At 44.1% G+C, this 13,182-nt stretch overlaps 1 protein-coding gene across 1 annotated transcript in view; it reads right to left on the bottom strand.

Annotated features, from left to right (window-relative positions):
- NXN (nucleoredoxin) overlaps positions 1–13,182 on the bottom strand; it is a 212,742-nt gene that overhangs the window by 199,261 nt on the left and 299 nt on the right. The window contains exon 2 of the mRNA XM_007937564.1: positions 13,044–13,182. This exon is cut by the window's right edge and continues 24 nt beyond it. Coding sequence (XP_007935755.1) covers positions 13,044–13,182 — 139 coding nt within the window. The remainder of the gene's footprint in view (positions 1–13,043) is intronic.

The raw sequence follows: 13,182 nt of genomic DNA, 5'->3' as shown, positions 1-13,182 counted from the left end.
TTGCCAGACCTTTCTTCCAAGACACCTCTGAGTAGACTTGAGCCTCCAACTTTTTGGTGAGCAGCTAAGTTGTTAACTGCTTGTCCCACCCCAGTGACTCCAGACGTAAGCACAATTATCCCCATATTACCAGGAAACCTGAGACAAGGAAGTTAAGTAACTTGCCCTATGGTCACATCAACAGAAAAAGACAACGGCAGGATTTTCTCATTCACTATGCAATGTATTTTAAATTGTCACTTATGAAAATGGAGTATCAATAATTTAAGTTGCAGTCAAGCGCATCCCCAAAACTGACAGCCCTTGGTGCTCAGAGAGTGACACTGTGATTCTTCTCTATTGCATGTTGTTTGACCCAATCTTTATATTTCCCCCTCAAACTCTGAAAAATGAGTAACAGATGAGGCGGCTGTGCTGGGAACCACCACGATCAAAAGACAACTGTCCCGGTCTGATCACGTTTAAAGGGACAAAAGGCAATGTCTTCTGATTTTAAACAGACCACATCCATTCAGATTTTTATCCCAGGGATAATGACCAAAAGAGACAAATAAAAAACTGAAACCTATTCATCTGGATAAAATTCTCCTAAGAGAACCAAGAGGAAACCCTATCCTTGGAACAGCAAAACTCACCACACCCTGTTTTACAGCTATTCAGCAAAGATCCAAGATAAAAAGCACCATTAACCAAAGCAGTATTACTTGCATTTACCTGTAATTGGCATTTACATCAAAACGTATCCCCCTCAAAAGCTGTGATAGAAAGGAATGCTGAACTTTAAGCCTCAAATTGTTTTGTAAGAAGGATTTTCTGACAGGCAGTTCACACAAAAATACATTGTATGTCTGGTCCAAGAGTTATGGGCAGAAAGCAGCAGAAAATTTATGTTTGCTTTTAATCACAGATGCCACAGAACTAAAGTTTCCATTACAGGGTTTCACTCCAGAATAACGGCACTCAAGCAACTTTCAATTACTATACTTCTTACTTGTCATAAAGCAGAAAGCACATGTTTGAGATTTCACTGGAAGTTGGAACAGTGTTTTCTGAAAACCTCATAAAAGGGAGGACTGATTTAGTCCTAGGATCTCAGCAGGATACCTGAAGTTCAATTTTGTCTCTGAACAAAAGCACTAAAGCAGCCCGTAGGCTTTGCATAGGATGAAGGGGAGTTGGGGGGCACTTTACTGGCTGAAAAAGCCCAAATCATTAAAAGGCGCCTAGAAATCGCCACCGCGGAAAGGCAGCGACAGCAAAGAAGTCTGGGCTCTCTTGTCTTCCAAGCAGTATCAAACGTGTTAAGCAGTTCAACTACCTCCACCTTGTTTCAGTGTTCTGTGCATACCTAGAGTGAATCCATACCAAAATCCACTTGTCGAAAAGACAACTTGCGGCTCTTTCCTCCTATGAGGAAGGTGTTCGATGTGACCATTTTAAAAGATATAATTTCATGAACAGAAAGAACAGAGCTGAAAATAAGACAATTCAGCTCAGCTCTTTCATCCTACACGGTGACCTGGATCGAATCATCGGTTTTCTTTGTTTCAATTCTCCAATTCTAACATATTTGTAAAGTTATAAAGTGCTTAATATCTATGGATTAAGAGTGGCTGGAAGAAGTAACATGCATGCACACATTTTGAGTTCTTTGGAAGAAAGATGCTGGAGAAACAGTATTTATGACATATAAAAGCGTGGAGTGATAGGTCTGAAGATATGAGACTATTTTAATGGACTGAGATTTTTTGGCATTTCAAAAACGGAAAGTTAAACCATTTCCTATTTTTGAGCACAGAATTCCAGGGCAATGTGTTGGCATGAGAAGTGAGACTCTCCCAGCTGGGGACATGGATTTGCTCATTTAAATGCTCCTTAAAATACTAATTAAGAAACAAAACCAAACAAAAACACCCATGTAATTTATAGAGGATATACAATTATATAGTTCAATTAAGACCCAACTCTAATAATAACAGTAAATGTTAAAATCAAGTTAGGTAACAGGGAATATGCCACATTAGAACTCATATGATGTGGAAATGACCATTTTTTTAATGCACGAAAGTCACAACCCGATCAAATTATCTAATCCTAAAAACTTTAACGGGAGCTCTGGTGGCATAGTGCCTTTTAAGGCACGTACTTGACTGCTAACCAGAAGGCTGGCGGTTCAAACCCAACAGCCAATCCTCAGAAGGAAGTTGGGCAATCTACTTCCGTAGTGAAACCGCCTTGGAAACCCAAGGAGAGGTTGCTATTAGTCGGGTCCAACTCGACGGCACATAACAAGAACTTTAACATGATCATCTTCCAACCAGCCTGTTGGTTAGTTCCTATCCTCAAGGAGTTTACATTCTAGTGGAAAAGACAAAAAAAAAAAAAAAATTACAAAAGGCTAAGCACGAGGATAGAAGTAAGCACAGGATCTGTGGAAGCTCATAGGAGAAATATCCTATCTCGGCGGTAGAGGAAGACAGAGACACCAGGGTACATCTAGAAGTCACAGCCAGGTGGAAGACGAAAGAGACAAAGGACATCTCAGAAATGCAAATCCAACAGAGTTCGCCAGCACAGATGAGATGAACCTGGAGAATTGCTGGAGACAATGCACTTGACCCCAAAGGCTCTGAAGAACTACTGAAGAATTTTAAGCAAGAGCATGACATGATCCGAACCGTGTTTTTGAACTTGTCATTGCTTTCTGGAAACAGACTAGAGCAGTGCTGCTCAAGGTGGGGTCTGCAGGCCAGTGTCTGTCCATGAGTTGTTTATTACTGGTCCACAATAAAGGAAGTACAGAAATCGGAAGTTAAGCATTTTAGAAACCTTTACGGCAGCAGCAACTTCACAGCAACAGCCAAGCTTGAGGTCAATGAGATCATCCTGTTGAACAGAATATAGATGAGTCTGTGTTTTGTCAAAGGAGCTGTGGTGGCGTAGTGAGTAAGGTACTTGGCTGTTAACCAGAAGGTCAGTAGTTCAAACGCACCAGCTGCTCCATGGGAGGAAGATGAGGCAATCTACTACCGTAACGATTTACAGCCTTGGTGTGGTAGTTGAGGTAGTGTGCTAACTTGGCTGGGCCTGGTTTTGAATAGCTGGGCAGCTGGATATACTTATTCCCCCTGATGAGACTGGTAATCAACCCCATGGTGGAATCTACTGGAGCGGCTGAGTAGCTGCCTTGGGGATGTGGTCTGCTTCCAGTCCATAAGAAGATAGCTTTGAGAAAGGTCTCTGATCTTTTTGGCATGCTTGGACCCTGCATGGAGTCAAGTCTTCATTCAGCAGCCTGCCACGTTGTCTGCTAATCTTGGGACTGTTTCTGGACTTGAACTAGTGGCCTGCTATGTTGCTTAATAATCTTGGGACTGTGCCGTTTTACTTGTCAACCTTGGGTTTGTCAGCCTCAGCAGCCAGCAGCTGCCTGAGTTAAGAGAAGCCTCCAGCTCCAGTGGGCCAGGAGCAAGAGGCAGAGCTGAAGCCCACAGTTGAGGGGCTTTCACCCAGCTCCTAGAGCTGGCACTTGGAACTCGGACTTCTAACCTCCTAAACTGTGAGAGAATAACCCTTGTTTGTCACAGCCGTCCATTTGTGGTATTTTTGTTAGAGCAGCACCAGAGAACCAAAACACTTAGAAACCCAACAGGGGTTGCTATGAGTCAGAATTGACTCAGTGGCAGTAGGTTTGGTTTGGTTTGGTGTTCTCTCAACTCACGTGGTAAGCTGCATATGGCTGAAGGTACATACTAGTTAATATATAGGAAAGCCACAAATCAGTGTGTGACTGGTTGGAAATAAGGGGGAAAAAAAAGAAAGAAAAAAACCTGATCCTCAACCACAGACAGTTTGAGAAGTTCTGGTCCAGAGAAACCATTTCAGGGGATCAGGACTGAAAGCAGGGGTCCCAGGAGAAGGCTACTGGTAGGCAGTGGCCCAAGTAAAACCTGAGCTCAACCAGTGATGAGGAAAAAGGGACAGAGTTGAGAGCTATTGAAGTCAAATTGACAAGCCTCAAACTGGTGCCCATTTAGATGTAAGGGGTACAACTGGGAATCAAGAACTCTTAATTTACTTTTAAAAATGGCAAGACATGAAGCAACAGTATGAAAGAGCTTCACGAAAGTCAGGTCTCGCAAAAAGATTTTAAATTCAGAGCCATATCTTTGAGTGACTTTAAATAAACACAATGGTAATTAATGAAATAGAGAAAACTAAGCACTCCAGAGGTTGACACTGGACACCGCTGGGAATTCAGAATCCAAGGAAAGAAAACATCCTATGCCAAACCTACACTTGGCCGCCCACCACCCACTCCCACTACTTTTAAGCTGTAGAAGGCAATGGTTTTTTTTAGTTGTCCACTCTGGAGTGGTGCAGATAGTTAACATGTCTAGCTGTGAACTGAAGCCTTAGCCCACCTAGTGGCACCTTCAAAGAACGGCCCAGTGATCTACTTCTAAATCAGTCACTGGAAATCCCGTGAAGCACACTGCTACTCTGACACATATGAGGTCACCATGAATCAGAATCAACAATGACAAATCGTTTAGTGTCCACTCACCCCATGAAGCAAAATCATGAGGTAAGGGGCCCAGTCTAGTTCAGAATAGGGCCAGCTGGAGCCACAAGCAGTATGGGGGGTGGGGGATATGGATGATTTCCCAAAGGAGTCATTTTCCCTTGCTGCATTATAACCCAAAGTCTTTTATCTCAAATTGTACAGATACTAAAACAAGGCCTCCCACAAAAAGGAAGAGTGATACAAAAGGAGTAGGAAAAAAGGGCAGAATTAAATCAATGAATCGAACTACAAAAAAATAAAATAAAAGTAAGTGAGTCGTTGAGCACACAGCTGCTAACCAAAAGGTCGGTGGTTGCAATTCACCAATCATTCCGTGGGAGAAAGATGCGGTGGTCTCCTTCTTAAAGACGTACAGCTTTGGAAACCCTCTGGGGCAGTTCTTCTCTGTCCTTGGGCAGGCTCACTACGATGCAGATCACATGAACAAGAAAGCAGAATCTGGATCAAAAGACTCATTAACAACCGGCAATATGCAAATGACACACCTTTGTTTGCTGAAAGTGAAGAAGACTTTAAACACGTCCAGATGAAGACCAAAGACTACGTACAACCTTCAGGATGGATTACACCTCAACACGAACAAAAATCCTCCCAACCTGACCAAGATGATAGAGAAAATAACTGAAGTTGTCAAAGATTTCATTTTACTTGGATCCACAATCAACACCCATAGAAGCAGCAGTCAAGAAATTAAGCATAAAAACAAAACAAAACAAAAACGTCCATTGAATGTTAGAACAATCTTGATGAAGGAAATAGGCGGAGAGTCAAAGGACCCAGAGACACAAAAGGCAAGGCAGGCGTTCTCTGGCCTAGACTCTGCGACCTGTGTGCTCCATACACCTGCCTCCCAACCAGGCCAGGTTAGGGGGAATGGGGAAATATTTAAGAGGTGCCAGGTAAATCAGTGGTCAGGACTAACAATTTAAAAAATGAAAAAAGAAATCAAACAACATATTGTACTGGCAAATTTGCTGCAAAAGACCTCTTTAAAGTGTTAAAAAGCATGAGGACTAAGATGCAGCTGACCTAAAGTAAAGCAAGGTATTTTCAAAAAAGAAAAAGCTAAACAATGAATAAGGAAGACAGAAAAAGAACTGATGCATTTGAATTATGGTGTTGGTGAAGAATACTAAATACACCATGGACTGCCAGAAGAATGAATAAATCTGCCTTGGAGGAAGGACAGCCAGGATGCTCCTTAGAAGGGAGGGTGGAGAGACTTCATCTCACCTTCTTTGGCCACATTATCAGGAGGGACCAATCCCTGGAGAAAGACATCATGCTTGTAAAAGGGACCGACAGCAAAAAAGAGAAAGACTCTCAACAAAATGGAATCACACAGTGGCTCCAACAACAGGCTCAAACACAGCAACAATTCTGAGGATGGCGCCCGACCCAGCAGCATTTCATTCTGTTGTACAAAAACCCAAACAGACCTGCTGCCATGAAGATTCACAGCAAAGCTATATGTAACTCACTGTCATCAAGTCGTTTCCGACTCATAGCAACCCTCACCGGGTTTCCCGGGCTGTAAGTCTTTACGGAACCAGATTGCCCCACCTTCCTTCGCGGAGCAGCTGGTAGGTTTGAACAGCAGAACTCCCAGTTAGCAGTCAAGTGCTACATCCACTACCGCCACCAGAGCTCCCTAGGGGCGCCATAAGTCAGAACTAACTCAACAGCATCTAACATCACCTGGAATTGACTCAATAGCTACAAGTTTTTTATCTCAAAAACGGAGCCCTGGTGGTGCAGTGAACGTTAGTAGTTCAAACTCATCAGTTGCTCCTCAAAAGAAAGAAGTGGCAGTCTGCTTCCAAAAAGATCACAGCCAACCCTATGGGGCTGTTCTATTCTGTTCTACAGGGTTGCTGAGTCAAAGCAACTCAATAGCAATAGGGTTGTTTGGTTGGTTGTTTGGTTGGTTTGACCTCAAAACTTCCTGCTTTCCTCTGCTCTCTGATTTACACTGCAACCCATATCAGAAGGCAAATCAATTAGCAAGAGCTGTGGACAGCGAGTCAGAATCAGGCCTGAGCTGCTAACTGGGAAAGGAGTATTAAACCCACAATGGCTTTATATCTGAGCAAACCTATCCTACAGCATTCCAGAGCTCCAAAGGGAGGCAGTTCTGTTTGGGGGAGGGTTTCTACTACTAGAGGCTCTGTCCTTTCCCACGTGGAAAAGCAACAATCCAGCAACCCCCACGCTGCCGGGATAGAACCAGCCAGGGTCAGGGGAAGACATGCTCAATAGCTTTGGCAAACCACAAAATGAATACCACACACATAATGCATCTCTCTCAAGAAGGGTGCCCGATCTTAACGTTGTTAGCCTTTGTCACACATAGACTTCACTGAGGAACTCTGGTAGCATAGTGCCTAAGGCACCTGACTGCCAACCAGAAGGCTGGAGGTTCATATCTACCACCCCCTCCTGGGAAGGAAGGTTGGGCAATCTACTTCCGTACTGATACCGCCTCAGAAACCCAAGGAGGGGTCGCTATGAGTTGGGGCCGACTGGACAGCACGTAACAACAACACAACAGACTTCACTGATCACCAGTGTCGAGTTTCACGGGCAAATATAAATATGGAGCTTTGTAAATATCCCAGAATATTATGGATTAGAATTATTTTGTATTCCTTTGCTTTTATTGTTATTTCTCCTCAAATTATTATTTCTTCTAGGGTAACCCTTTCAACTCCACTATATTATCTGATACGCTTGTAAAAAGTATTTTGTTTGAAAAGGTTAGGAAAAAAAAAAAAAAAACCCTCATATCTGTTTCACAGATGTATGCCAAAGGCTCAAACTGTGAAATGGATTACTAAATTTGGTAAGAATTTATTAACAAATAACAATAGCTACATATTTTTAGACACGGTGGCTGTAACGATGGGCTCAGGTACAGCAAGGATTGAGGCTGGTGTAGGACCGGACAGCGTTTCATTCTGTTGTACACAGGGTTGCTATGAGTTGGAGCCGACTCAGTGGCACCTAACAACAATAGCAGCAGCTACCTAGCATTTAGTGAGCACAGCCAGGCAGGCGCTGTTCTAAACTCTACCAGCTGCCATTGAGTCGACTCGAACTCATGGTGACCCCACGCGTGTCAGAGAACTGTGCTCCACAGGGTTCTCTCGATGGCTGATTTTACAGAAGTAGGTCACCAGGTCTTTCTTCTGAGGTACCACAGAGTGGACTGAACCTCCAACCTTTCAGTGAGGAGCTGACCAATGAAAACACTCAGGGACGTTCCGAAGTCTGCTGCTGTCGGGCAGCTGTAACTGAGTTGGCCTCTGGTTCCCTATACATGCATATTATCTCATGTAATCTTTACAATAAACCTATAATGTAGGTGCTATCATCATCTCCAAGAGCCCTTATGTCCTTGTGACACACTGGTTAAGCACTCAGCTGCTAACTCAAAGGTTGGTAGCTTGAACCAACTAGCTGCTCTGTGGAAAAAAAAAAACCTGGTGATCTGCTCCCATAAAGATTACAGCTTAGGAAACCTTATGGGGCAGTTCTATTCTATCATATAGCATTGTTATGAGTCAGAATCAATTTGATGACATGCAACAACAACATTTTCATCTGCATTTTACAGATGAGGAACCTGAGTTACAGATATGCAGAGCTACTTGCTCAAGATCACATAGCTAATAAGTGACAGAGCTAGGATCCAAACTTAGGCAGAGGAACAAAAAGACCGTATTTTTAGCCACTAGACTAGACTGTTTCATCATGCGAAGAAGAAAAATGCGATTAAAAAATACATTACAAATAACAAAACAAGGAAAATTACTCTTATTACCTTAGTTGGACTGTTTCTTATCAGAGTGGTCCCAGACTTGGAAACATAGTCATCAATGCAAGCCTATCCTGATTGGTCCAGACCCTTAAAAACCAAAGAAGGAAAAGAAAAAAAAAAACCCACTACCATGGAGTCAGCTGCGACTCATAGAGACCCTATTGGACAGAGTAGTCTGTGAAGCAGACTGCGACATCTTTCTCCTGCGGAGTAGCTAGTGGGTTCGAACCACTGCCCTTTTGGTTAGCTGCCAAGCAATTTAACCACTGCACCACCAGGACTCCTTAGTGATCTATCAGGTCCTAGAAATTGTTCTCTCGGTGGCTAAGAGTTGAGGGAGGAAGAGGTGGGAGGGAAGAAGACATAAGACTGCATAATGCTGTTTGGGTTGATACTAAATCTTACCCCATCCAAAGAGCTGAAGGGATTCAGGTATGTTGTAGACCAAGCCTCCTGAAATCACCCAGAGCAGCCACAGCAAGCTACTCATCACAGGACAGCAGGAGAATGGGCCGGCCCACTGCCCCTGGCTGGAGCAGTCAGACCAAAGCGCCCTGACTCTGTACCTTGCCCACCCAGACTTTCTCATCCCCTTTCTGTCAAGCTCTGGTAGTGTAGTGCCTAAGGCATCTGACTGCTAACCAGAAGACAGGAAGTTCAAACGCACCAGCCATTCTTCAGAAGGAAGACTGGGCCATCTACATCTGTAGAGATACTGCTTGGAAACCCAAGGAGGGGTCACTATGAGTCGAAATTGACTCAATGGCAGTGAGTTTGGTTTTTTGGTTTGGTTTCTGTTGAGTGGGGGTGGGGAGGGATTTCTGGGACCAAGTCAGAACCCAACAAACCTGTCCCGAGAGAGAAAGAGGCCAGCAATTCTGTACCCCTTGAGGTCAGCACACCCACACTGACCAAACGTTTTCCTATACTCAAACCAGTGCTCACTTCTACCATGTGGACATGGACCCAGGAGACCTGATTCTCCAGTTTTGTAAGCTGAGTAACTTTTACAAATCTAAAAGGAGAGACCTAAAAGTCTTTTTCCGACGTTCCAACAAGTCATCTTTTCAGAAATCTGGAAAACGTCTACCAAAAATAAATAAATAAATACTTAAAACAAGTCCAACTGCCTTAACTTTAGGATTGCAGGGTTCCTGACAAAACTGCTTTTTATAAACACACTCAAAGTTCTATTATCATCTAATTACAATTTCTATACAGCTACATAATATGCATGGGTTTGGGAAGTCCAAACACTGAAGCTTCAATTACTTTTGCATCTACCAGTACAAGTAGAAACAGGACAACCTTCCAAAAAGGAATTAAACACACACATACACAAACACAAAAAAAAAGTTGTTGGAATCTTTTTATTTGGTGTTTTCTCACAGCACCAATCAAGGTGAGAAGAGCCAGGCAAGAACATAGGCTTAAGGCATATGGTCTTCTCCAGACTTTCTTACTACATTAAGGGGAAATTAATAAAAGTAGGAAAAAGAAAAAGAAATACCACATGGCATTTTCTTTTCCCACCATAATTTTTCAATTTTCTTTAGAGAAATGCCAGCCAATAAGTAATTAGAACCATAATCCTTTGTTATCCCGATGGGAAAGAAGTATACGAGTGATTTTGAAGAACAAATGTTAATGAGAACTTAAAACAAAATTAGTAGTCTGGAACTTTGGTTTCTCTTCAATGTAAAACAAAATCCCCAACTTTAGAGCTATTTTTTGTAGTTGGTGAAACAACCCAGATAGAGTGCCCATTAGCCAGAGTTAAGAGTCCACTCATCCAACCACCTTGTACTGCGCATGCCACTGTTCTTACAATGGAATCAGAATCCATGGGTAGTGTAAGGGGTTAATGTGCTCTGTAGCTAACTGGAAGGTTGGCGGTTCCAGTCTACCCTGAGTGCCTGGGAAGAAAAGCCTCGTGATGCACTTCTGAAAAATCAGCCACTGAAATTCCTATGAAGCACAGTTGAGTCTTACACACATAAGGTTGCCATGAGTTGGAATCAACTTCATTGGAATCAACTCCATGGCAACTGGGCAGAATTAGCACCACAAGCTTACAGACCGTCAGAACTCCCAAATGCGCAAGTACCCCAATTTCAAACAGGAGTGACAATAAGTCAAAGTCACAGAGAAGGAATCTGTCCTAGATTTGCTTGACTTCAAGGGAGAAAATAATTCCTTTCAAAGTGAGTAACTTTTATAATTCCCAAGAATGTGTTCTCCATAAGAAACAACAGTTAGGGTCTTTTTTACGTGCTGTCTCACCACCAATGAGATGGTTTCTGGCACGGTATCTCGAGTGGCCTGTTCATGAACGTGAAGGAACAGATATCACCACCTCAGAAACGGGATTGGTTTTGAGAACAATGTGAACTATATAGGATGTGAGTCAGAAAAAGTCTGAACAAAAAATCATTTTTAAGATGCAAAAGTGCTATTGTTTAAACATGTGCAGCATCTGTACTGTATTTTTATAATGAAAGTTTGTCTTGTGTCCTGGAGACTCTCATCCTGGTGGAATTAGGTCCAGGCCCAGGCTAGGGCCACAGAACACTGTTTAATGTGCAAGAAAAAAAAAGGGTCAGAATCCAGGGATCCAGGCATGGCCCAAGTCTATCAAATACCCTCCTTTTTCAAAGAAAAGAGTTTTAAACATTTGCAAAACATCTCAGTTTGCTCCATATTTTCATTATCCAGCAACTCTCTCTCTCCCACTGTGAAAAGCACAAACAATAGCCTTAGGTCTGTGACATTTTACCATCATTAATATGTTTTCAAAATCTAGAAATCACTTATTTTGTCTAACAAGGGCATTATTTTAAACAGTCAGTCTTTGGTCTATAACAGAAACTTGACATAACACTGAAAATATTTTTTAGTAAATCATTTTCTGAACATTGTTGTTGTTGTTATTGTTTGCCGTCTAGTCAGACCTGACTCATAGCGACCCCTCTTTGGCTTTCTGAGGCAGTATCACTACGGAAGTAGATTGCCCCATCATTGTTTTTCCCAGAAACGATCAAAAAAGCCGCCACCAAGAGAAAGAAAAAATTCCAATATTTTAAAGCAAAAAGTACTGGTGATGCATATTCATGTCCTATCAATCATACAAATCAAATACGAACAAAATAACCTTCAACGTGGCTGAGAGGCCAACTTTGGTTTCAATGTGGTTAGTGAGGCCATGTTTCTTCAAAGTTCAGTTTACAAACTGTATTTGTTCAACTGTATTTCATACTTTAAATCTCCAGTCTGTACCTTACACAGCTTAGGAACGGATGATCTACTTGAGACATTTGGGGTCACAGTATAAGCTTTTTACTCTCACTAAATCTAAATTAGAATTCTCAACAAAATACTGTACACATAAAAGAAACACATGGAATGCGTTAGCATCCTCCCTCGAGGAACCCAAACCCCCCACAACAGTCCTCCCATCCCCTCCCCTCCCCTCCCCTCCATAAACTAAGATTCTAAGAGAAGGGATTGTGACCTGGTGCAACAGGTACACTAATTAATTTAAGCAGGAGTGCTCCAAAACTTTTTCGATTTCCATTTATTACCAAATTTCCTTAATTTGTTTTCGTGAAATGGACATATTTATCCCAACAGATATACTCAGACACCCAAAATAATTAATTTCATTTCTGGAAGAAATGGAAAGTTGACAGCAAGGTAAGAATTTCCCCAAATCCTTGTTCTTCCAGTCAATCTGGATCTATAGGATCAGTTCAGCATCTGATTCTAAATATGCCAAGCCAACAGTGGCCCACACTGCTAAAAGGAGGTCTGCAAGGCAGGGCTGTTCCGGCTGCGAGGCATCAGGGGCTGGACAGTGAGACAATTAAAAGCTCCCCGGTGGCGATTCAGCCAGGGGACGGGAGTGTGAGAGATAATAAGAGGCGATTGAGGAGCGCTCCCTTCTCGCCCAAAGCCACGGTCAGTGGTGGGCTCCCCAGGGCGCGGGGCAGACTCAGCCCTCAAGCCCCCTGCTCACAGGGGGAGGGGAGCAGCAGCCCCAGGAATGCAGGTTTCTCTGGGGGGTTAGGTGGGGGAGGAAACTTCCTGGTTTGGGCCTTATGGGTAGGGGGCTAGAGCCCTCCCCCACAGACGACAGGTATTCATAGGGTGTCAAGTGGCTAAAGAGAGGAAGTAGCTCCTCCTGGCACCTAAGGCCCGGGGCGGCGTCCGTAGGGGGAGGGAGGTGCGGTTCCCGAGTCGGGGCCCCGAATTGCAGCCAGCCCCTACGCGAGGCTCCCAACATATATATGGGCACCAGAGCAGGGCGCCAAGCACCCGGGAGGGCTCTCGACCCCTCAGGACACAAGCTCGAGTCAAGGAAGCCAAGGGGTGTCAAACTTCCTACCGCGGGTGCAGCCTGGGACTGGCACCGCGGGAGTTGCCGCGTCCCGGAGCCCCACACCGACGGAGTTAAGAGGTGTGAGCACAGAGAGGAAGGAAGACACGGAGGGACTGGAGGGGGAGAGCGAGCAAAGATGGAGAAGGGGGACAGGGAGCAGCGGGAGCGGCGGGCCGGGAGCGGCGAGGATCGGGCCCCGGGGAACGCGCGGGCTGCGCATGGAGGCCAGGGGCGCCTTTGAGGCCCGCACTGCTCACCTTCCTGTGTTTCTCCTTGTACGGCAGCACCAGCCACGGCATGTCCCGCACGAAGTCCTGCCACTGGCGCTGGTCCTGGTCCGAGGACACGAAGACGATCTCCAGGCGGCGCCGCGGCTCGGGCTCCGCGGCCGCCCCG

Source organism: Orycteropus afer, unplaced genomic scaffold (genome assembly GCF_000298275.1).
Source record: "Orycteropus afer afer isolate SDZICR_OR568_19922 unplaced genomic scaffold, OryAfe1.0 scaffold00042, whole genome shotgun sequence".
Classification (NCBI taxonomy): Eukaryota; Metazoa; Chordata; class Mammalia; order Tubulidentata; family Orycteropodidae; genus Orycteropus; species Orycteropus afer.
This window is presented reverse-complemented; position numbering and strand designations above follow the sequence as displayed.